Raw genomic sequence first — 25,405 nt, 5'->3', positions numbered from 1 at the left:
GAATAGCAAGGGGTTTACTGGAAAATTGCCCTTATGAAAAAAGCGGGGAAGGAAGAATAAATCTGACTGGTGGAGGAGATTTAGTGCTGTGTCCTTGTGAGATTACATCCCCACCTGGGCTGGGATTTAATGCATTTTTATCTTATACCATGGGCCAGATAAACTGCAGGGTTTGTCATGATATTGCATTCTAGCCACTCTCAGAATGTGGTTTGCATTTGGCCTCCTGCCTCACAAGGTGCCAGAGGTGGCCAGCGCATGCCAGAGCTGTGCGCCTGCTGCGTGTCACCTCCCGTGTGCCTGTCTAGGGACTGCTGCTGCGTGAGCTGCAGTGTCTTATGGCACCAGAGGATTGTGTGTGCTCAAACCCAAACACTTAATGGGGACCATGCTAGGCCTGTGTAAATCAGTATCTCATGCATGGGAGCAGTGTTACAGCAGCTGAGGGCTGAATTCCAGTTTGCTCTGCCGATACAAGTGTCAGCCCGCGTCTCACACTGCAGATTTGCACTTGGTGACATTTCTGTGACCGTATTCCCTCGGAGCATGGGATGGCACAGGGAGTGGACACCCATGCTGTGCACAGCTGCAGCCAGTGAGCTACAGCGATGAGCAAGCACTCTCTGAAGCTGTGAGCTGGCACATCAGGCAAAAGCAACACTATTTAGCTAAAGGCACAATGGTTTGATGGACTAGGGAGAGAAGAAAGCCTTCAAATCAAAGCCTGAGTAAATAAGCTTCTGAGTACTTTAGCAGTGGTGATTCCTATGACCCAACCAAAATAACCTAGCAATAATAAAATGGGTTGACTACAGCCATTAAGCAAACATAACTGGTCATGAACTTAAAGCTACAACACAGGAGACAGCAAAAATTGTGCCAGTTGTAGTACTGTGATATTATTCCATTTTTTACGGGAGCAGAAAGGAAAGAAAGGACCTCAGTGTCAAAATGAAGAAAAATCCTAATCCAAGGTTAGAAATATTATCCCATCTGCGTATTGGCAAGCACCATGCTTGGCAACATACAGAGGCTTCTGGCAAGTTCTCTTATCTTCTGCAGTGTGGAGCTCACAGCATGACCCAGGAAAAGGCCAAAGCATTAAACAGAAAGAGGCACTGGAGATCTGAACAAACGCAAGTGACTCCATCACACCTCAGGTTTGCCTCAGATGATGACACATATATTTAGTAACAAGCTGTACCTTAGGCAGGTGCTTCCCACCCTAGGCATTTGTCAGAGCTAAAGGGAAACTTGTGGAGCCAGGCTGGGATTGCCTGGTCACAGGACATGTCCTGTAGCATCAGGAATCTGTGCACCACATTGCATCTGGTCTTTTGGTAATGAGGGCATTGCACCTCTAAGTATGTAAGACCATTTTCTTCCAGTCAAAATACTGGACATCCCTCAGAAGGAGCCTCAGAGGATTTGTATCATCTTTTTTGGCAGGAAATCCTAAATTGCTGAAAAGTCTACTGGTAGATGTTCTTCAGTACAAGTGAGACTAGAGAACAAGTACAGCACAAGTAAATTCAATGCAGCCTTCTTCCATATTGCTTACTGTATGCCACTGTAAATACTCCTAGAGGGAATACTTTGAGGTCTAAAAGGACAGTTAGTCACATGCTTTTTTAATCCTTTTGTTTGCTGAAGGCAGTACTAAAAAAGCCATTGGGAGCTTGGGGTGATGGTGGTGGCTACCTCATTCGGATATTTTCCCCTTTAGGTGCTGGAGAAAAGCTTATCCATTTGTTTTTGTCAAGTGACCAAAGGACTCTTTCCTTGTACAACTTTCAGGATCTTTACTGCAAAAGTCTCTGGGCTCTATTACTGTTTCCCTGAGCTGACCTGTTAGGAACAGAAAAATCCTTTCTATATGTAACTGATACAGTTACTGGGATAGAATAGTCAGAAATCAAAATAAGATGCAATTTTGTCTGGTCAACAAGAACCACTTAGTGCAGGGCACCCCTGATGAAGTTCACATCATCCACATAAATGCTTGCAAGCAACAAACTAGACTGACCATGTACAGCCCTATAGGATCAGGCTGAAATCTCCTTTCCTGTTGCAGAGGAAATACCTGTTCATCCTCAGTAACCCACACAAGTGCATTGGCATGACTGATCTCTGTATGCCCTGGAAGAACCAGGCTGGGCAGAAATGAGGAATGCCCTACTCATTTATAGTTTCTTCCAGGTCCAATTGCTTTTTAAATGCAGTTTCCAGTGTCCAATTAGACTCTGTCCAGGCAGATTAGACCAAGCAGGTATGACAGTGATTTGCCCAAGAAGAATGTTGTTTTCTCAGCTGACAACCTGAGGAGCCAAAAAAGCAAATCTGAATCTTGCTTCAGCCCCTGCATTTAACAAAAAGGTCTGCCATGCACAGAAATTTCCTCCTCATTCCCTCTGTAAGATTTTCTTTGTGTCTAGCAAATCATGCCAGTATTAATCTTCCCTCTGTTGCATGTGCAGTCTTTCCTCTTTAATGCCTTGCATGCAAACAACTCAGAAAAATTTCCTTTTAAAAATACCAACCCAATAATAAATGCCAGTTTTGTTTTGTCTTCCTTTGGCTTTGGTGCATCTTGCCATTGGAATGCAGAAGCCAGCAACAGATCAAAGACCTAGTGACATTATTAAAGGATAAGGGACAACCACTGAATTTTAAAACACACAGAACTTGTTTTCTAGGGCTGTGTGTGGGAAAGTACTTTGTATTTCTATGGAATCTGTCTCCTCTGCTTTATTTATACTTTATTTTACCTTCTGTCAGCTCCCCAAAGACTTACTGACATCCCTGAGAAAGCAACTTGATTGCATGCCCTTCACGGACTACACTAAGTTGTCCGTTCCCGTAACTTTAGAAGGTACTGATGCTTCTGCCAGTACCTCCCATCCTGGTCAGGGAGAAATTACAAGCCAGTATAGCTGACTTAAAATGAACACACAGAGGAATACGAACAGCTCTTCTTGCTGAAAAGCCAGATAGAGCTGACTCCTTAATTTATTGCACACAAAGTTCAGGGAGACAGATTTGAGCTAGGACAGAAAAACAATGAGTTTAGAGGTGTGCATACACTACTTGCCCTGTCTTTTGCTCCAGACTGTAAGATCTCTTCACCTCATTGAAGAAGCTTTTTCTCTCCTTCACCTAAGTTCCAGTGCTTTCCTGTGATCAGGTACAAGGTTGGTGGAATTGTATTGGTATTTCTTCCCCCACAGCCTGCAAGTGCATATCTAGGAGCATCAGAAATAAGCCACAGGAAAAAAAAACCAACCCACAACATATTTGAAGGTTAACTTTGAAGTCAGCTGATAATGTTTCCATGGAGATCAAATGCTATGGAGTTGACAATGAATTCTCTTGTTGAGCTTTTCCTTCCAGGGGGGAAAAAAGCCCCAAAGAACAATACTTCAAAATGACTACACTCTGCAGTACAGTTGTGTTATTGACTTGCAAAAAAATACATCTATATCCCTCTGTTTTCTTACAGAGATGTTAACTCTTAGGTCTCAACATTTCAGTGCCAGGTGTGCCAGTATTCACCTAGAGAATCAGATATATTCCTGAGGTACTGGAAAAAAATAGCATCTAGTGAAAATAATATTCTGTGAGATAAAAGATATAACTCTGCATTTGAACGCTGTAATGAGAGTTATGATTCCCCTTGAGGAGTATTATAACATGAAATTATAAAAGAGTATTTCAGTTGCTGATACGCAGTGACACACAGATGTCTGTACTATGAAAGTGTGTGATTTTTCATATTTCCAGAGAGTATCCTATTTCCTTTTCAAAATGAGTGCCAGCATAAATAAATAAATGCAAAATGTGTTGTTGGTGCACCAGAGAGCAGAGGGAATTACTAGAAGTAAAGATGTAACACAGACCTCCAGCTCTGCCTTTTCAGCCTTGTCCTGCCATCAGCTGAGCAACTTCTTTCTAGCTGGGAAATGCTCAACAGGCCATCTTGGCATTATATTAACTCCAAAATATGGCAAAGGGGATGTATGTCTGCCTGGGTGATTTCCTAAATATTTATTTTTTGAGTGAAAACAGGAAATTAGATAGCATTCAAAAGGCAAGTGGAAACAGTGGCTAAAGGCTGATTACTAATGGTTCACTGGTCTGGATGATGAAGCACTTCCAGTTCTACCCCCTTATCATGACATGTGTATGTACAGTGAACTCCTATCCATACATACATGTCTGGACATGTATCTATCAGTATCCTAGTTTTGAAAGATGCAAGGAAAGAAAAGCCACACTTCAGAAACCTGGCCTAAAATGGGACCAAGGAAACCAGGTCTGTGAGAGACACCACAAACTGTGCAGGGAGAGATGTTTTAAAGGAATAATAGGATTGCTTAGGTTGGAAAAGATCTCTAAGATCATCAAGTCCAACCATTAACCCATCACTGCCAAATCCACCATTAAACCATGTTCCTAAGTACCACATCTACACATCTCTTGAATGCCTCCAGGGATGGTGACCCTTTCTCTGGGCAGCCTGTTCCAATGCTTTGGTGCAGAAGATTTTCCTGTTATCCAATCTAAAGCTTCCCTCTTACAATTTGAGACCATTTCATCTTCTATTCCTTGTTACTTGGAGATGAGACCAAACCCTTCATAGCTACAATTTCCTGTCAGGTAGTTGTAAAGAGGAATAAAGTCTCCCCTGGGCCTGCTTTTCTCCACAGTTATGAGCCCAAATTTCCTTGCCCAATCCCCATAAAGAGGGACAAATCCTTAAAGGCAATGAAAAAGGACATTTTTATAAACAGGTTGACTCTTATTTCCTGAATATGAATGCTCTTGTCCTTGTTACATTACTTCCTGATGGGCACAAATCCTGCGTGACTGCTTTGAGTTCTGCTTCTCCTCACAGGTCCAAAAAGACCCTCATCAGCTCCTTTTCTGCCTTCCAGAACACCCTTGTCATGTGTTTGAGGGTTTTAAACAACCAAGAGCCTTTGAGAGTTTTAAACATTTAAAGCCTATTAGTGCTGTACATTAACTCAAGCTTTTTCCAACCCAAAGCCTTAAATCACTTTAGAGCATAATACAAAATTTAACCAAAAGCACAAGTAGGAGCCAGGGTGCTCACGTGTGGGGTGGGGCAGGCATGGCAGAGGAGGGAATCATTTTGTTGTGTCAGGGCTGGTCTCAAAGACTTTCATAACCCATTTATGTTATCTCTTGATACAAACCAGCCTTTGTCTCCATCTGGAGGTCAATCCACATAAATAAAAGTAAAATAAAAGTTCTCACAATGGTCTGTAGGGAGTTTTGCTAAATTTTTAAGCTCCTCTGCAGTCATCATTAATTTAGTACCTCCCACAGGAATAAAACATGATTAGCATCTCATTTTTTCCAGTCTTCCAATATTTTTTGAATTGTAAATACTCTTCAAAGTGGCCAAAGGTATTATGCCTTTGACAAAAACTATCCCAAGCTGCACAGTTCACGTTATTGCAGAGCTTGGTTTTTCTAAAGATCACATACTGCTGTTTAAGATCTGCCTTGTGCCTTGTGCACTTGTGCACACACATGTGCATTTACACTTGGCTTTCCATAGAGTAAAAAAATGATGTAAACTTTCTAAAACTATTAATTTTTGTTCAGAAGAAGCACAAGAAACTGAACTTTCAAAGAATAATGTTGTATAAATGAAAGAAATATATATATGATCAAAGGAAATACCTTCCATATTCAGTGTTGTGGTTGCTCATGTCACCAAAAGTAAACAATTTGAAGAATGGATAAAGACCTTGATTATTAACAAAAAATAGAAATCCTAGGTGCCCTGTGGGACATATGATATTTCCCAATGAATTCCAAAGAATGGCTTTACTTTCTCCCTTTGTTTATCTTTCTCTTTGCTTCCTCTTGGCAGCTCCTATGAAGGTACATCATAACTGCCTGGAAGATGTCAGTCACAGAGCTTTGCCTTACACTTGCAGCATTGAATTGCTCCATTTTTGTTAAATTATTCAGCAGTGGGACGATTATTTTGAGACGGCAGGACCACAGTTGTGTCGAATAAACACTCTTATTTTCTACCGCTACGTGCTATTTTCAAAGTACAGCGAGTTAAATTTGAGACTCAAATGACTCAACAGCTGGTAACGATACATGGCTGCAAATACACAGATGCCTCCATTGTCATCTCCTAACATATGCACAGCACAGGCAGGGGAAGCACAGCACAGAGGCTCGGGGATTTGGAAGACAAGGCTTTCTGTGGAGGCAGGAGGGAAAGAGGATATGGAGGTGTGCAGCACAGCTACACCCACAGCGGGGCTGCACGGGCTCCCAAGGCCTGTTTTGGAGCCCCACTTTCTGATGGGGATGGCATCCCAGCCTGGCCATCAGCTCCTGGGCACAGCGAGTCTGTGCTGTGACAGCTGATGGCACTGGCACAGAGCCCTGGGTGTGTCCTCATCCCCGCTGGCACCTTGTGACAGCCCTGCATGAAGCGTGGCACACCTGGGGCACGAGAAGGTGACCCAGTCTAAATGGTCGGTCCATCCTCTGGCTGTGAGGATAATAAAGCATTTTGCTGCTTTAACCCTGGACTGAGGAAAGGAATACTTTGGAAGTATTTCTGAGAATGCTGGAAATTACTAATTAAAAGTTATTTCTCCCTAGTTTAAAATATAAAAAAAAAAGAGAACACACTCATAACATACATAAGTGGGTTTTTCTTTATTTCTTTAATAAACATTCTCTCCTGCGTATCTGAAATAAAGCATTACATTATGCCAACACACCTGCATAACTTAATCTTTTATTCCCTCTCACACATCTTTCCTGCCTGCTTATCTTTACTGCAGCAGCCACCATTGGAAAGAATAGGTGATCACCTCTGCTGTGGGAAGGATTTGAAGCATTTCTAACCCTGACCTAGATCCTCTGAATATGGATGGGCTACAAAGAGTAATGTCTCTGCAGCACTCTTAGAGGGAGTCAGAAGAAACCCAAATCAGTGGCAAAAGTGGAACTGGCGAATGGCACTTGAAACCTCCAGGTTGGCAGATCACCACTGGTGAGGAGGGAGGAGGAGAGGATGAAAGAAATTCCTGATGTTTTTGAAAGCAAATGCTAGAACAGAAAATCGGGCCAGAAGAGCTCCATACTACTACTGTATGTGTACAGCATGACTTCCAGGCCTTTCAGAGCCAGTAGAAAAGGAAGTTTCAGACTCCCAAGCAAAGCTTCCAGCCCAGTACCTCATGCAAAAGTATGGCAAAGACAAGAAATGAGCTGCTATGTGAGACTCCAGGTCATTTTATTACAGATCTGCATGGTGAAGCCAAATCACATATGAGGGTATTTAACAGCTGGAATAATTTCCAAATAGACTAATTAGAGACTGAATTATTAATGGTAAAATTTCTAATTGGCTTAAAGCAAGGTTACAGCAAGAAACTCTCTTGACTTTGCAAAGAATAATGAATATTTGCAAGGCTAGTGAAATTACATGCTTCTCTAAGGAAATTGTTAGCAAATGGGGAAAAAAACCCTAAAGTATATGTCACAAGACAAAACTGATAAGAGTGAAGAGAACAGGTAAACCAGTAAACAAATGCAGAGATTATTTATTACATTCATTTGCAGTAAATTTGGAACAAAATAAGACAACGCAGAAGTCTCTCCCCGAAGGGCTGCCTTGTTAGGCATGCAATAAAACCCCTAACTATTTCACCGAAATGTGTTCTCAGTACAAATTACAGAGTTACAAAAGGAAAATACATGGATGTGCAGCTGAAGGACAGAGCTCTGATAAGGATGATAAAACATCATTCTTTGTCAGTCTTTTAATACATTTACAGAGGCAAGTGATGTAGCTTTGGCCAGGGATAATTGTGTGCTGAAGCAAGTACCAGAACATGATATTGGAAGTGCCATTTTGTATTTCCAGCTGGGACAACAGACAGCAGTTCAGCAGGGAAGTGCACAAGGTAGGGAGGGGGAGGATTAAATCACTGCCAAAACACTGGATCATGCCACCAGGAGGCAGCCATCCCACTTTCCCCACAGCAGTCGCTGATGAGGAGGAAAAGGGCTTTGAAGCATTTAGCTTCCAAGTCAGCCCTGCCCTCAAATTAGAAATAATGCAAGCCATATGATATTTCAGAACAGCTGACTGAAAACAACTGACCTGGGAAAACATCAGGCTATCAGAGATTGTCTTTAAAAGATGATTTTATATAGCAAGAACAATAACAGAAGATGTGGTGAGGTTGGGTTTGCATGACTGCAAACCTAGCAGCATCTGAGATGTTGAAACAAGAAAATCCTATGGATGAATGTGCCGGAGAGCAGGTAGAAAAACCTAGGGTTAGATGGATCAGCTTGTTCACTGATCATGACACAAGAAATATTCACAAATAACTTGATGGAGAACAGAAAGAAGGGATTCCTGGAGACCATGGAATTTGCCCTGGTAGAGTTACCAGTGTGGCGATTTGTAGCATCTCAGCTCTTTGGAGCTGGAACTAAAACTGACATTTGACCTTGACAATATTGGCTAAATTAGATGTTGAGGGACTGAAGACATCAACCAAAAGAATTGACAGGTTTGCTATGATAATAAACCCAAACAAGTTAAGGATTTGAACATTCAAAAGAACTGCTCAAAGCCAGAAAATGTGAGCACCACTTCCTGGGAACTGAAGAATTGGCCACATCCAGACTTGAAAAAGCAAAGGCACAGTTTTGGTGCAAATAAATTTACTTTGGTCAAAACAAAAAGTATAAAATATTCCATGTGCATTCCCTCAGGTAAATGTTTATCTGAATTCCTTTTAGACTAGGTGGTTGATGAGCATGAAAGCATCACGTTTGCCACAGGACTCTGACATTTGGAAGTAGTGTTACAGATGCTCCTAAGGTTCCAGAAATTGTTATAAAATTACAAAATGACTGGTTGGAGCTTTTACTGGTGCACAGATTTTCAGTAATTTGCATGAAGAGAAAACACAAGAACCTGCAAGAGGATGTGCTTGGAGTCATGTATAATTTGAGTGTGACCCACTTCTATAATAGAATGAAACAGTCTCAAGTAAGATGAATCAAATGAACTAATTACAGTGAAATTTAAAGGCACAATTCCAAATGGAGAAACTCTCAAAAAGGGAAACTCTCCTGCCTTGCAGGGTAAGATGATACTGACAATACTGGAATGTAGCAACAACAGATAGTGTAATTCTGGGTACAGGAGGCTGTGCAGCAGTACCATCATGCAAAATGAAATAAAAAGTGCTAAACATAATTTACAGTATCCATCTGGCTCTGTAGAAGACAAGGGACTGAAAAAAAAGTTCTACTGTGGTCAAGCAAACACTGTTGTTCAAGATAAGGAATCCAAGTATAAACTGTACAATAAATTCCTAAAATTATGGAAAATAACCATGGAAGCCATAAGGGATCTGTGATTGCTGTTGATACAGATACATTTGGACTAAACAGAAAAGATGAATTATTAATAATTTTTAGCTTACAAAACATGCAGAATAGCAGTGTAAAGCAGACTCTAAATCACAATTTACGTGTCCTGGATTCTGGATGAACTAACACCAAATAATGGCCTGTGTTTTGTAAATGACTTGTTTCAGCAATTTGCTTGAGAAATTAGATCAAGCAAAGTAAAGCAAGTCCTTATGAGGCACTGCCACATGGGTTAGCAAGAAGACTGTTTGGTAAATATAATAAAAAACCAGAGGTCCAAGCAAATCACGTCTGGTTTTATTAGATTATTATAGCACACTTCTCAGTGTTCTGTTGAGATTTCCTGTTCAAAGAATTATGGGCAATAAGGGACAAACCCCATAGATATGCTAAGCTGGCAATGTTTACGCATTGCAAAAGAGCTATTTGTCTAGAAATAAAAACAGAACAAATGCTACAAACATGGCCAAGACGAGTGGTGTTGAAAATGGAAAGAAAGGTTAGATTTCAGTCTGATTCTATGCCTAGCAATTGAACACAGTCTCCTCTCAGCTACAATGAGGTCAGATGGCAGAAACCTTCCAAAGCAGTTTTTCCATTATTGGACCTGAGAAATAGTTAGGCAAAACTAAGAGGCATTCTGGCTCCATGCATTTTAAGAAACAGTACAGTAATATGTTGACAGCATTTATGGCATGACAGAAGTTTTATATTCAAACACCATCCAGCAATAAAAAAGTTTAAATTAAAAGACTCATTGGCTGTAAAAGGAATGACTGTGTAACACATGACACCATCTGACAACACTGATAACTACTGACTTTTAGATTAGATGGCTCTAGTTGTGTATTTTATTAACTGACTGCTTCAGTTTGTAAATGTTACTTTATGCCCATTTGCTGTTAAAAGAAATCAGTACAGCCGTTGCTATTGACTTGTGCAAAACAAGAAAGAGCTTAACCTTTGGGTAATGCTGATCCACGTGTCTGCACTGAAGCAGAAAATAAGTTTGATCTCCTCCCAGCACATCTTTATTTATAATATTATACATCTTGACAGAATTTGGCAGATAAAATAATCTGGTGCCTCTCATTTCAATTAGTTTCAGGTTCCAACTGCTGGATCTAGTTATTATTTTGTCTATGCAAAGATCATGCTACTATTAGATGGCTTCTCACTGCATAGGTACTTCCACTCTGTGTTCAAGTCAATTATAAACCTTCTGGTAAACAGTTTCAAGCAATTGGCTTTTTGTGGCGTGCTGTCTTTGTCTTGTTTTTCAAACCACAACTCATTTTTGTAGCTCTTCTGCAAGCCTGTCCCGTTCTTTCCATATCCATCTTTAGCATTGACACCTGATTAGGATGCCCAGAAATAGTTTTGCTTAGCCCAGAGATAACCCCACCTCATGGGCTCATTGCATATTCCATAAAAAATAACACATTTAGCAGCTGCATTGCACTGAGCTTTGTAAGCTGTGAGTGACCCATTCCATTACACACAGTTAAAACTGAATCTCTTTTCACCTGAAAACTTTATCAGTCATCTTTCAAATCTCTCACAAATAACATCGAGCCAAAAGGTAACCTCTGCAGCTGCTTTGGAAACCAACCCATATATAATGAAAATTTCCAAATAGTAAACAAGACATGGCTAGTTTCTAGAAAATTTAAATTTTCTGTATTTATTTAGTATACTCTCAATGTTTTAATCTGAATGTTGTGCTGTAGTAAATTGAGCAGATTAGAGCAAAATGGCTCCTGTGCAAACTAAGCTTTTAAATAAGTAAGAAACACCAAGCTCATCTGGCAAGCCATCGCCTATAATGTTTTGACACCCAAAACAAACCATTTAGAGACATCCCCACAAAGAGCAGTGTGTGCTTGCACAAGGTCCTAGCAGATTTCAAATGTGTTTGAGGGCACAGAGAGAACTGATGTCTAATGGCACCAGCACAACATCACTAGAACATAAATACTTGTTACTCCAGCACTTAACTCCTCTTCTGGGACTACAGAATGTCTTCCTCTATGTCACACACTGATCTGTGTCACACCACAGTACAGATAAACAGATGATAAAATGCACTGAAGTGATGATCTGCCTGGAGGGCAAAATCCCAGCTAAACAAAAAATCACCAGCAGAGAAAAGAAGATAGAACAGAAGCAGTGGTGTTCACTTTGAGATATTCACCCAGCAATGTGTTTGGGACTTGACTCTCACACCCTTCATTTCAAGTAACAGTGCCTTGAAATTTGCTGCCGACAGAAATTTGGATGACATCTGTAGTAAGGAAGGCTGGTACATTACATGGAAAATGTTGGATGACCTTGAGGGCTGGTGTAGTGGGAAAGGGAAGAAGTTCAAAAGCACAGAGTGTCAGGGCCTGCAGCTGGGGAATAATAAACAAAACCTCTTCTGTAAACTGCATCAGCAGTCAGTTCTGTAAACTGAGAGCATCAGCAGGAAAGTACAAACGTGGAGAAAGGCCTGCATGTCTCATCCAACTGCAGGATGGCTGTGGGTCTCCAATGTGATGCAGCATGAAAAAAGCAAATACAACCACAAAATACTTCAGAGAAGGAATTACCAGCAGGGGAAGGAAAAACCGTCACACCACTTATATAAGGCATTGATTAGACCTTGTTAGGGAATGGTCCTTCTCATCCATATTTGAGAAAGGAAAGTACAAACAGGAACTGGTGGCAGAAAGGGCTGCTGGATTGATAATTGTTCTTACGGAGAGAAGTCTACAAGAAAGTGTATATAGAGTGGGAAAAGGAAAACAGAGAATGCTCTTCATAGGTACAGCAAAAAAAGAGATATAAACTAGAGGTTTCATTTGGCTCAAGAAAAACTGATGAGTAATAAATATAGATTATAACTCTCAGCACAGTTTCTAGGACTCAAATTGTCCCACTGTGAAATAGGATAGGGGTAGGAATAATGTCTGCATAATCTTTGGATTTGTATTACTGAGCTTAGTAAGTGACAGAGTTACTTCCAACAAGGGAGTACTGTACTAAAAAACTCAGATTACCCTTTCTACTACCATGAGTTACAAACACTCCAGACAAGTTTTGTGGTGTAAGTTAAATGTAACTATGGCTGGGTGATTCTTGATATGCACCAGAAAGAGCTCAGAATGAAAGCAAGTCCAGATCAAGTAAAATAACTCTGAAAACACATTTTCAGTGACTTAGAAAAGGAAGGATGTGGAAAAAGGGAACATGAAAACAAGAAGAAAAATGCATTTCTTCAAACACCACCATCCTTACCTCCCATGAGGAAGAGAAGCCCTGCCACATACTGCATAAGGCCTCGATCCCAGCAGCACCCCAGCACGCCAATAATCCATCCAAAAAGGATGATGGCCACAGCCATGCCCATGAAACCAGCTGTCATCCTGCGCAGATCTGCAGTGGGGAAGACAGAAAAACAACATGAGTGGGAACAGTGATAAATCAGCATCATCAGAGGTTCATAACAGTCTTAATCCAAAATGCTACTGATCTGCAAGGATTCCAGTGTGTGTTGGGATGATTTAAGTAAGGATGATTCAGAGCAAGGACAAACCATAAATTAAGTCACTAACTTGGAATGGGGAGAGAGAGAGCAGGTGACAATTTTACCACACAGTGAAGCTCAGTGCAGATGCACTCAAGTGACTTGTGACAGCTTGCTCAGGAGCTAGAAGTTGTAAAATGGCCTCAGTGCAATGCTGTGCCTATTAACTGCAGTCTCTGGGCACTAGCACAACATCTGTTTACATCTTGCCTTCTCATCTCTGTCCATTGCTCCTCGTCACCCTGCTCAAACTAATCAGCAAAGCAGTTTCTGTGCCTTGTACCAGTAGAGACATGACAGAGGATTCACCTCCACTGTGACCACCCGTGTGATTTTGGGCAAGTCACTGAGCCCCTCTGGGCTTCCCACGTGGGCCATAGCATACAGTGGTGGTAGGAGTGAAACGTGGTGCCTCCAGAACAGTGAGGCACACTGACACTCTGGTGTCAGACATCATTAGATGCACTCCAGACCCATGGCTGGGACAGAGGACACATCATTGTCCTCTCCTGTACCTGGATGGTGACCTTGCCAGGTGATTTTTGGTGAGGGTGTTCTTGACTGCTCCAGGGAGCACTAAGAGTAGGAGAAAGGCACAGTGTTGGAGCTAAACATTTTTGCTCTTCAAGTGGGGACTGAGTACCTCTGATGTGGGTGACAGGAGCTGACCTGCATTTATTTCATAAATAAATGAAAAGGCTCCCCAAGTCCTAATGAAAGGAATCCTTAAATAAAGACCTGTCTGTGTTGCATATTTGCCTTCTGCAAAAAGGATGGGACTATGGGACAGCTGGGAGCCCTCTTCCTGCATGTGCTGGGAAAAAAATCCTTCACAGTTGGTTTGGATGTGAAATCTGGGCAGTGAGACCACCTGGCACTGAAAGAGCAAGGACTATGTGAGCTAAAGAGCATATTCACACCCTCAGATAATGAAACAGATGGGGGCATCTTCACTAACATTTGATTATTCCCTGTCCCCCTTCATGCACGCATAAAAAGTTTAAGCACTGATATGTCAAGAGTATATGTACAGAAAAAATTCCAAGTCAACTCTCTTAACATTTGTTTCCTTCTTAAAAGCTTTTTTTTTTTTTCACAGCAATGATTTTACTTTTTTCCCCCCAAGAAACAGAATGCTTATGACAGAGAAGAAAGATTTGAAAACTGTGAATCATCCACCAGTCTCTATGGCAGCTTTTCTCTTTGGCTGGCCTTTGACTATTTCTTCATTTCTGTTATTTTTTATGTTTTTCCCACAGTGGGTAAAAGGACAAGCAATACTTACAGCTCAGATTCAATGAATTTTGTGAAGAGTGATAAATTACCATCATCAGAGGTTTATAAAACTTCATATTCAGAATGCTAGGTGTCCACAAAGTCTATAGGTATGCTGTGACAGCATGACTTGAAGGCAATTTACTCAGCTCCATGTTCATTACAGCACTTTTTATGCAAGATCAAGTTGCAGAACACAATCTGCAGAGCCCTTCCCTTGAAGCTATAACTCCTTCCTGTAGATTGTCATTGATTTTCCAAGGAGCCTCTCTGACAACATAAAGATAACCAGGTCTTCAGCCCACCAGTAACCAGGCTCTTTTAACAAGATCCACATCTTAAAATAAGTACGTTTATCTTAGGTTTTGTGACTGCCCCACCACATTTGAGTATGTTCAAGGAGCTCTAGTACAGAAAAAAAACCCAACCAAACAATTCCTGCAGAAACTTGTACTTCCCCCAGGCAATGTCTCTGTTCCTTGGAAATTTCTCAGAGTGATTTCTAAAACAAGAAATGTTAGTAAGTATCTTTGATGGCCAAGTGTCTTCCTACTTTTTCAGTCCATGATGGCCTGGGTTCAATTTGAAAATGAAAACACAAAATCTTTACTGTTCCTATATCATCTTTTATAATGGTACAGCACATCCCTCCAAGGTGCTGCACAGCTCTTTGTGCCAGCCCTACAAACCCCTTGCAATTTAACTTGTGACTGCTGACTCTGAGTAGCACCATTTGCCTGTCCTAATAGAAACATGCCCTAACAACTTGCTTCTAATGAGCTCAGCTTAATAAATAGCTTTATTCAACTACAAGATGTCCAGAACCCCTCAGATCTACCCCAATGCCTTCCTGATGACCCAGTTTTCATAGGCCCCAGAGTGGATCACAAACATCCTCACATCATGTATGCCAAACTCAGGAACGGGGTTTATCCAGCAAAGATCTGTATGAACTTTGCCATTAAACAGAAAAGTTAAAGGAGTAGGACCAAGATTTCTAGGCCAAATTTTGACATTTGTTTCCCTCAACCTCTTTTGCTGATGGATCCTGAAATTCCCTTTCTAACACAGCGAAATCTAAATTGAACTTCTTTATGAAATCTTAGTTCTCACTAGTTCAGTGAGCTTAGTTTGAGATTGCCACTGCTTAGGCCAGTTGCAAATTTGCTCCTCACAAGTCCATCCACTAGGGATTATCTGAAGCAAATAAAATATGAACTTTCTTTTCTATTTAAAATGATTTGGCTTTTGTCCTGCCATAACATTCCTTGAGGGGATCACTTGCAAAGGGCCATGCTGGGAAAGGGGGTTGTAAAGCTGGTTTCAGCAACAGCCTGCACTTGTCCAACAGCATCTTCCTGGCACTCCTCACCTGTCAGTGCCCACAGAAGCTGAGTTCAGTGCTGGGATCAAGTCTATTCAAAGTGATTCTTTTGTGGAAAAGCACTCAATGGAAGTAAATTAATCATCGCCCTCAGGCTATTTAGAGGAATAGGAGCCTATATTCCCTAGACTCAAACCCTATTAATGGGGCTGTTTATGATTACTGTTTGTTGGTGTGGTGCTTGACATGGAAAGGACAGAAGAAAAGCAAAGATTTGCATTGTGTATTCAGGGCAATATCTAAATTTGTTCTGCTAATTGAGGATGGAGGGATGACATATAAATAAACAATAGCTCATCAGTACAAATTGATGGGGTTTTGTCTGAATTTGATTGGCACTGATAGGACCTTTCCTGAATGCATCCTGCAAAGGTAAAAAGGGTCATGCTGTCATGTAACACCACTTTATGACGTTTGAGCACGTTCTGGGTTTGGTTTATTTTTCTGAAATTGCTTTTGCTTATTTTTAGACGATGAAATTAATAGTTCTCTGCATTCTTTATTTTTGAAAACCTCTCTGAGTAATAGGATCTCAGGGTCATGGCATGACAACACCAATCAACTGAAGGAGTGACTATGCCAGCAAAACGCATTATTGAATCTTATACAGCCAAATGGGAGCTGCAACAGCAAACAAACTTATCTCAGTGCATTCATGTGCATTGCTTAGCTGGCCCTGCAGCTCATCCTCTCCTGGGTATCCATCCCAAGTCCTCACAATGTAACAAAGTGCACAGATTGCAGGGACATTGAATTCCCCTTCCCCACCATCTAGCAAACCAAACCTTTAGAAATGTAGCTACAAGGTGGAAGTAAGGAATGTATTACATTGCTTATTCCATAACCTACGATGCAGAAGTTAATTTTTAATGCTTTTCCTATATGACTACTAGTTTCAATGATTCACTATGTGGACATAGATACCAACATTACTTGTGGGTGAAAATACAATATTATATTTCCACACATTTTTTAGAAACATCTTCTTCATCCCTTTTTATTTTTAATGTCAGCTAAAAGCTATGAGTGAATATCTTCTCTTTGGGAGACTTTTCATATCTACCACTGCGACAGGTGCTGCTGCATGCAAAAGGAAGGGAACTCAATCCTGACTCAAAAGCAGTGTGGATCATCAGGCAGGGAATACAGGTACCATGTTCATGTTTGTTGGGAACAACAAACTGCTTGACTGGTAGCATTGGAGAAGGGACAAAGAATGGAGTAATCCAGATCCCACCATGGAAGCTGAAATGATAAAATTGAAAGCCACAAGGTTTGTGAATCATGATGAAGAGAGAAACTTTAGCATTTTAGACAATGTTGTTAAAATGCAGACCAATTCTCATAAGCCAACATGCATTTCCTAAAAACATTTTTGTTTTCTGCTGGGAATATTAACTCTATGTATTTCCTGCAAATAAAGAAAGGCAGAAAAGCTGATTAAGAGCCATTTATTTCCAAGCAACATGTGGTGGAAGGCTCTCACTGTCAGTCTGCAAGTGCCCCTGCCCTTCCTTTCACCCTGATATCTGTCCATCTGTATTTGTTATGAGCAATAAAGTAATTTGTGCTGGTTATCACATCGTGGAAGAAGTTTCACACCGCAGCAGCTGCAAACATAACATGTTCTGATTCAGCTTTGCTTTTTAAAAATTTCATTATGCCTTTTTGATTTCTGATGTTCCGTCCTCTTCCTTTACATTGCAAGTCACGTTTCTAAAGCAAGGGCTCAAGTCTTCCTGCTGATATCTACCTTTCCACAGAATTTAACAACCCCTCCAAAAAACTAGAGATTGCTTTCCTCACGACACATACAGGAAGGACTGTATGAGACTCTTCTGAAGGATGGGGAAACCAAGTCAATAATGGTCAACATGGCCCCAGCTACATGAAAAGTCTGCGGGGAGTGTATAATTAAATCTGTATTAGCAGGATTTCTGGACAGCCCTTGAACTACAAAGCTCTGTTTTTGCTTTCAGAACGGCTTGTTCTCAAGTGTTTGTTAGCAAATCAAACTACAGTGCTTGTTATCAGACCCTCAGAAAGCGCAATATTGCTGCAAATAGTATTTCAGATAGTCCATCCTGCATTTCCTCCTTCCTTCTCCCAGTAGAAGAAGGTCTGCAGGGACTAAGCACCCTGAAGTCTATATCAAGAATATCTAGAACAGCTTAGAAGAGATTCTGGGTACAACACAGCTCTTTCCTGAAGTGTCCCAAAAAATGGGAAAATCAAAAGGGAAATCACAAATGCATTTCTGTGCCCGTCTAGGAACAGATGTCAGGATATAGTAACGTCACAAGTAGAAATAGACTGGGATGGAATAATTCTTAAGCATAATCCTTCATTGCAGGTCACTGTGATCTATATCCTCCTGTACTAAATTCCCTCTGATTTGTCTTTACCAGGGATTGGGAACATTTGTGCTTGAAAAGAGTCAAAATGACTCCTTTTTCTTCCTTTTCCAAACAAATATATACATTGGAAATTGTTCAAGAACTGCACACAGCCCTAGAGCACAATTTACCATATTTCACTGAGCTTTGTTTAAATTACTTCTCTTATAAAAAATCAGCAGCACAGAGGTATCTTTCTCTGACATAATCCCTTCTCTTATCTCACCCCAAAACTTCAGGGAGGGGGACAAGATAGAATTGGACAGATATGTCTTTCATTGAATGCCAGCCCTAGCAGCTCCCAGATACAATGAACAAGTGAGTGTTAATGCAGCTGGTTTTGAGTGGCGTCTTCTGGCTCTCACTATTCTCTCTGCAGAGCTTAAAACTGTATTTTGGATGAGGCTGGCAAATAGAGGGTGAAAGTTTTAATTATTTCTTTGCAGTTTAGGTATGAAGAGATAAGAAAATAAATATGTATTAGTCTACCTGAGACTCTGTTAAAATCTCTGAGTGCCTTTCACTGAATCATGTGGCAAACCCAGTCTTCAGTTTAGAACTAAGACTACTCTAATGCAATCTCAGTGACTACAACCCACTTCAGCCAAAGTAACAGTAGATTATATTTACATGTAAGTATCTACACCAGAGAGACTCAGAAATACACGACACAAACATACACTAAAACATAACTCTCTCAAAGTTGAGAGAAAGAACAGCAGAAGACCCTCATCAGCTCTTTCTAGAAGGGATACTATCAGTGTTTTAAGAGAGATGTGACCACTGGGAGATGTTTTAAAGCATGATTTATTCTTCTTCTTCTACAGTCATGAAGGTGTGAGAACATCTTCAGCATGTTCACTAGATGTTCATGGTCAGTGGTCACAAGGCCACACGTTACAGGGTCTTTTAAAGGTTAATTAGCCAATAAACTGCCACAAAATAATGTTTCTACTTTCACACCAATAGTTAATTATTTTGTTTTATACGTCTTTGTCGTAATGCAGACGTTCTTAACCAATCATATAATGACACACAAAACTATTTGCTATACCTTAAAACTTCTTATTACCTTTACAACTACTTCTATATCTTTAAAACCTTAAAACTTTAAAACTTTAAAACTTTCTATTACCTAGCTTAATGTCCTATCTAAACTACAAACCTGCATTCTTGTAAATCCAGAAGCCTCCTCCAAGATCTGAGGTCGAATATTCATTTCTATGTTTGAGCCTGCATGCACAAGATTTTGAGAATTTTCTGTGCTTGGAATTCCCACAGGAAATTGTCATCTGTCAAGGATGAAGTGAGCCTTCATATCTCAAGAGGTACCATGACCTTTATAAGACACATGGATAATTTCTCCTAAATCACATAATCCACCACCTTCTGTTGACTAGAGACTGTTATTTGTGTGATAAATTGTTAAGTGTTAGATTGCCAGCAATGTCTGAAACTACCTATAAGGAAAAGCCGGTAGGAAGCTTCACAAGCTGGCTGTGGTCTAGCTAACATGTCCCTCGGGATGAGGTGTATGGAGAATGGACATCATGAGATGGATTTATTCTTGTCAACCTATATGGATTTCCTCCATCAGAGCTCTTAAGTGTCCTTACAGTTATTTAAAACAGAAACAATCACAAAAGGAAGGTTCCAGCTATGCACTGCTGGCACTCCTGCCTGCCTTCCTTCATAAGAAATCCCACAATTTCAGAGTCAGTTGAATAGTACATCAAGGGAGGAATGAAGTCATGTCTTCTACAAAGGCTAACACCTTCAGAGGTTTATGCTGGCAAATAGCAAACCCCACATGACACTGCAATTTCATATCTCTGGTGAGCTGTCATAAAGCACCAGAGGAAAGGGGATCTCCCAGCCCAGGTCATATACTGGTGTTACTGTCTGAAAGCAATTCCTCCACTATTTGGTGAAAATTACAGGGGCCTAAGAAATTCTGCAGTGGCTGAAAGCACTATCTGGAGCTCAAATAACAAGTTCTGATTTTATTCTTGTCTTTTCCTCATGTAGAGCAGAGAAGAGAAAAAAGAAAACCCCTAGATGATAAGAGAGGAATTTAAGAGAAGGAAGGAAACAAGTTTAAGTAGAGGGCAGAAAAGGGTGAGAAAAAGTGTCTCATGGGGGTGAAAAGATGTTTTTGTCTTCAAGAGACTTTATGATATGGGTATTGGAGAGTTCAGTGCATAAAGGGGACATTTGAACAGCAGGAATTTAACGCGTCTGAATCAGCTCCACTGTGGAAGGCACAAGACTTATGTCCTGGGAGAAAGATGGCTGTGAATACCACCCCATAGAAGGGTTCAGCCTTTTACTCCAATCCTGCTTTCTCTTACACTCAAAAAGAAACTTTGGCCAGAGAAGAAAAAGGATATTTTTGGTATCTGTTGTGTTGCTACTCAGCTCTGAGTGACAGAAGGGTAGGAAGAAAAGCAAAGCTTTGTCCTTACAACCCCTGATCTAGTGGGCCAGAGTAGCTGAGCCTATGCCAAAGCATAGCTCAACTCAGCTTTACTCTGTCCATACCCTATTCTACCCTACCTCCTCCACACCATTCCCTCTCTTTCTCTGGTTCTGGTGAAGAGATTTTATTGGAAAGTACCTGATGCTGATCATTTCTATTTCTTCAGCAATGTTCAAGACCTGGTTTTAGAGAGTCTTTCCCTCCAGATTTACTATCCGTGATTTCAGCACTGCAATATATGATCATCTAGGAATATTTCCAAGCTTTGGTCCCAGCAGAGTACACTTGCTATTTGCCCAGCCAACCCTTTCATCCCTCTTTTCCCTCTCTCCTCAGAAACAGGGAAGTCTGAGGCACCTGCAATTTTGGCCATTCTTCTTCATATTCATAACTTTAATCCTTCCTTCTCCTGCTAGGTGAAGCAAACACTTCTCAGTTGTGACCAAGCTAAGAGGCTTTTCATTACACAGCTTCCATGGATTATGCAGGTGTTGAAAAATCTGAGGCATTTGAAATAAAATGGCTTCTGCTCAATTTCAGTGAGGACTTTGGGACTTTATGACATCAAAGCTGTGCCTTTTTCATTTTCCTTCCTTCCTGTACTTTTGAAAAACTCAGGTAATACACGCTGCTTTATGTTGGCCATTTCTTAAGTGACCTCTACCTGCAGCCACCACAGCAAAAGTATGATCTTGATGGGGAGGAAGGACAGCAGAATCACTCAGCATCACATTAGCCTGACCAGAGGGGTTCCTCCTGGAGGATGTGAGGTGCTATCTCCCTGCTCCCAGCACCTCCACCCCTGCTGGTAGTGGGGGAAGCCAGGTGAAAAGCCCATTTCTAAATGGAAGTTTCTCTGCATTCTCCAATGGTCTGGAAGAAATCTGTGATGGGCTCTGGGTTCAGGGCAAAGGTGACTCCATTCATTGTAGAGTGCTTTCAGTGCTGCTGAGAAGTGCTGAAACTGAATACTCCATTTGCCCCCACGAGCTACTGTGACCAGGAGGCAGTGCAGAGCAGGGCACCAGGGCCAGCTTCACCCCACAGCCCTGCTGCCAGGCTGGCACAGGCACCTAGAGACACCCTGGGGACAAGGAACTGAGCATCAGTGAAGAGCCCAGTGAGCTCTGATTTCCCTGGAATCAGTGGGAGGGTTCCAGCTCCAAAGCTTTCCTCTGAAAATCAGACTTTCTCCCATCTCCCAGGGGGCCATGGAAGCCAGTTTGCCACTTTTTCTTCATAGGCATTCAGATAATAATGACATACAGTAGCATTTGTATGAAAATAATCTGGACAAAGAAATACCTATAACCTATTCTATATATTATTATAGAATATAATTACTTTATTATTTAGTTTACAGGATTGCCCTTCTGCTGTGAGCAGACTCTGCCCTGTTACACTGCTTTTTATATGCTGGTCACTGTCACAGTATCTATATATCCACTAATCACATGGAATTTTATTAAGATTTAATCTTCAGTTATCTCTCAAACCACTACTTGCAAAGGTGGATAAGGCTCATCAGGGCCAGAAGGAAGCAGAAGGAAAACCAGAACCTTTCCTTTCTCTTTCAGTGAGGAAAGAAGAGTGGACAAAAACAGATGGATAATTGATGAGAGCAATGAGAAAAATTAAAGAAAAGTTTGCATTAAAGAGGAGAAATAGAGTGTGACAAGAAGCAAAAAATGTAGTTGTATGTAGAACTCCAGTATCAGACAGTGTTAAGTGTCTTTTGTAAAAAGCTGATTTACCCTACACTTCTCCCAAAGATAAATTAAGTTGGAGACATGCAGCAATGGAGCAGAGGAGGAGCAGGAGGGGTAATACAGAAAGAGAGAGACTTGGTAACTTTGTTTTATCTTCTTCCCTCTGCATTTGGCTTCCCTCCTCTGCTGCCTGTCCCACCACCAAAGCCTTGCTCACAACCAGGAGCAACTAAAATATTATGCTAAAGGCTTTTCCTTCCTTTTCATCCCTTGCCCCAAACACTGCACAAACCTGAGCATACTCCCAGCACAAAGCATTCAGAGCAGTATGTTTGATAAATGGCCAGCATGAAAAGGGCTGGAGGTGGAGGGATGGTATCTCTGCTTTATCAGTGCCCCAGCACTCTGCTCAAATACACTCAACCCACAGATCCCAGCATGAAACATTTTCATTCAGGAGCTCTGAAAGATGTATTCTTGTTTTCAAAAAGACTATTTAATGCAAGCGAGGTTGGGCTGAGGTGTAGGAAGAAAGGAAGGAGGATGGAGGAGAAGGAGGGAAGAAGTAGAGAAAGACATTTAGAGCTGTGAAAAAACACTGTCCCTTATGGAGAAATTTTGATTTTGAAGTTTACTCTTCTATTAACATTTAAATTGAAAGGCGTTTCTTCCAGGCTCCACACATGAAACCAGAAAATCTGCATTTAAATAGATACCATTTAAATGTGGGGAAAAATATATATCAGCATTGAATACTTTCCCATTTGTCTGAAAAGAACTTCTCTTATAGATGATTATTAATTTTTTTCTTTTTCCTTTGTGTGTGCTAAAAAGAGAAATTGGAAGTACATTAAAATTCTGCTTGACACAAGGAAGAAGTGGGGGATGGTTTCTTGATTGACCAAACCCTTGATTCTGAGCTCAGATTTTCTCCAGGAGGGCTGCTGGAGTTTGCAGGAGGCTGTCCAGCCTGCTGCCAATGTCAGGGGCAAGAGGGGCCCCTCCTGCCTGGTCCTGCAGACAAGGTAGCCATGACCACAGTGCTCCAAATCCCACCACAGGGCCCATCTCATGGGGGATGTCACCAGGTCCCCATTCCCAGCTGGAGAATCAAACTTTCTGCAGTATTGTTGGATACCTCTGTGGCTTCAGGACACCATCTAGAAAACAGGGACACACTTCCTCAAAAACCACAGAAAGTCAGGCTTTCTGTGCCTCAGTTTTCATAAACTGGAAGAATCTCACCTCACCAGGTCATTTTGAAGATTAATGCATTAAAGACTGCAGCTAGGCTCTCTGTAGTGGTAGCCCCAGAAGCCTTAAAAAGGCCTTCTTTTTATTCTTCACAGATAAAAACTGCAGTATGGACATTTTTTCAGTGGTGATTTGGAATTCATTCTGATTAAATCCAGAAAAAGCACAGAGATGTAAATAAACAAAACAGTAGCTCTCACCTAAATACAGGCACCTATAAGCTTGGGGAGAGCAATCATGACTCTTAAGGGGCCAAGCTGGTATCATGGAAAAAAGAACCCATAATCTTCCACTTTCACACTGGGTTTTTATCAGACTCAATTTTTGCAGCATGATCTCGTCTCTAGCCACTGGATTGGTGGAAATAAACATCTGTTGTCACTCAACAGTCAAATTAATCTGGCCAACTTGCCCCCATTGCCTCACCATCTCCCTCTCCCAGCTTGCTGGAATCTCACAGAGAACAGCCTCGTTCTCCATGTGGTCTCCAGCTGATTTTTGTCCTATGCAGATGGCAACAACTTTCTGAAAACATATATGTGACAAGAAGAAATTTTAGTAGAAAAATCAGGTGCCTGTAAAATGGATTCCCCTTTGTCCTTCCCTGCCCCTCTCCAAAACCCAATCATTTCTGTGTTAATAAGCTCACTGACTATAATGTGGCATTAACCTTTCACAATTGATGCCAGCGACATTTTGACAGTTCCACATATGGGCCTGCCAAAAGCAGAAGGAAAATAAATTTGCAATTTGGTAAAAGCTGGGTGAGCAGCCAAAGCAGCTTGGGGGAAGGAGAAAAAAACCACCAAAGAGCCAAACAAAAGCCCACTGCACAGATGTTACACACAGCAAACAGGAAAAGCACACCCACAGCTGGAGTACCCCAGCAAATATGTGCTTGGAAAAAGAGCCTTAGGCACCTATTAAGCCCAGTGTAGCTTGAGATGCCTCCCAATAAATTCTTCTCATGTGGCAAATTTAGAAGTCTTTCCTAGCATAAGGGAAATGGGGCACGGCCTTCAATCTGTGCAAGCTGGTTAACATCAGATATTGAAGGACTCAGCAGTTGCTCTAACAAGGAATCCTCAATATCCCCACCAATGTCATCAGCTGTAGGGAAACAACTATTTTCTAACACTGTTTTGTGGGGTGTCTTTGAATTTACTTTTCAAAGTATCACTGAGCATCACTGACAATTCACAGATTGACTGCTTGGTGCCTGTATCACATCCCATCTTTTTCAAATTACAAATATTGAATCTCGTAATACCTGGCTAAAAAAAAATAACTTCCAGGAAGAAGTCAAATCATCATGTGACAAGATGAAGAAAAGAAGAATCTTATTTGTTCAGTTTGTTCAGGTGGTTAATTAACCCCCAGTTTGGAGAGGCAATCTGTTCTTTCAGCTGAATATGTCCAGTTTCTGCTGCCAGGCAGTTACTGATAGATGGTGAAATAAGGGGTGCTGTGATCAGCCCCCTTCCTTCTGATTCCCATTTCAGCAACACTGAAATAACTTTTCTCCCAAAATCAGAGGCCTATGGCTTTTATGATGCTGTACTGATGCCTTGGAGGAAAATGTGAAGGTGTGTTTTCTGTATTTGTGTATGTAAATAGTCGTGTGTTGTAATGGTATAACTGATGTACAAGGCTAACCAGAGATGCACAATTACTCTTAAAATATATGGTTTACTGAATTTTCTTTAGGACAATGTAGATCTTCTTTGAACACCGGGCAGAGAAGCATCACAAGGGTCTAGACAAGCATACCCCAGCTTGCAACTGAGAGGCAATGGAGCATGCTCTTCCCACATTTGGAAACAGAGTCAAACATGGAGCCAGAAGGATCTCTAACAAACCCTAAAACACTCCCTAAGCAAG

The 25,405-nt window shown here is 41.1% G+C and overlaps 1 protein-coding gene across 1 annotated transcript in view; it reads right to left on the bottom strand.

Moving 5' to 3' along the window:
- LOC131573058 (transmembrane protein 178B) overlaps window positions 1-25,405 on the bottom strand; it is a 215,153-nt gene that overhangs the window by 5,707 nt on the left and 184,041 nt on the right. The window contains exon 3 of the mRNA XM_058826639.1: window positions 12,739-12,876. Coding sequence (XP_058682622.1) covers window positions 12,739-12,876 — 138 coding nt within the window. The remainder of the gene's footprint in view (window positions 1-12,738; window positions 12,877-25,405) is intronic.

Source organism: Poecile atricapillus, chromosome Z (genome assembly GCF_030490865.1).
Source record: "Poecile atricapillus isolate bPoeAtr1 chromosome Z, bPoeAtr1.hap1, whole genome shotgun sequence".
Classification (NCBI taxonomy): domain Eukaryota; kingdom Metazoa; phylum Chordata; class Aves; order Passeriformes; family Paridae; genus Poecile; species Poecile atricapillus.
This window is presented reverse-complemented; position numbering and strand designations above follow the sequence as displayed.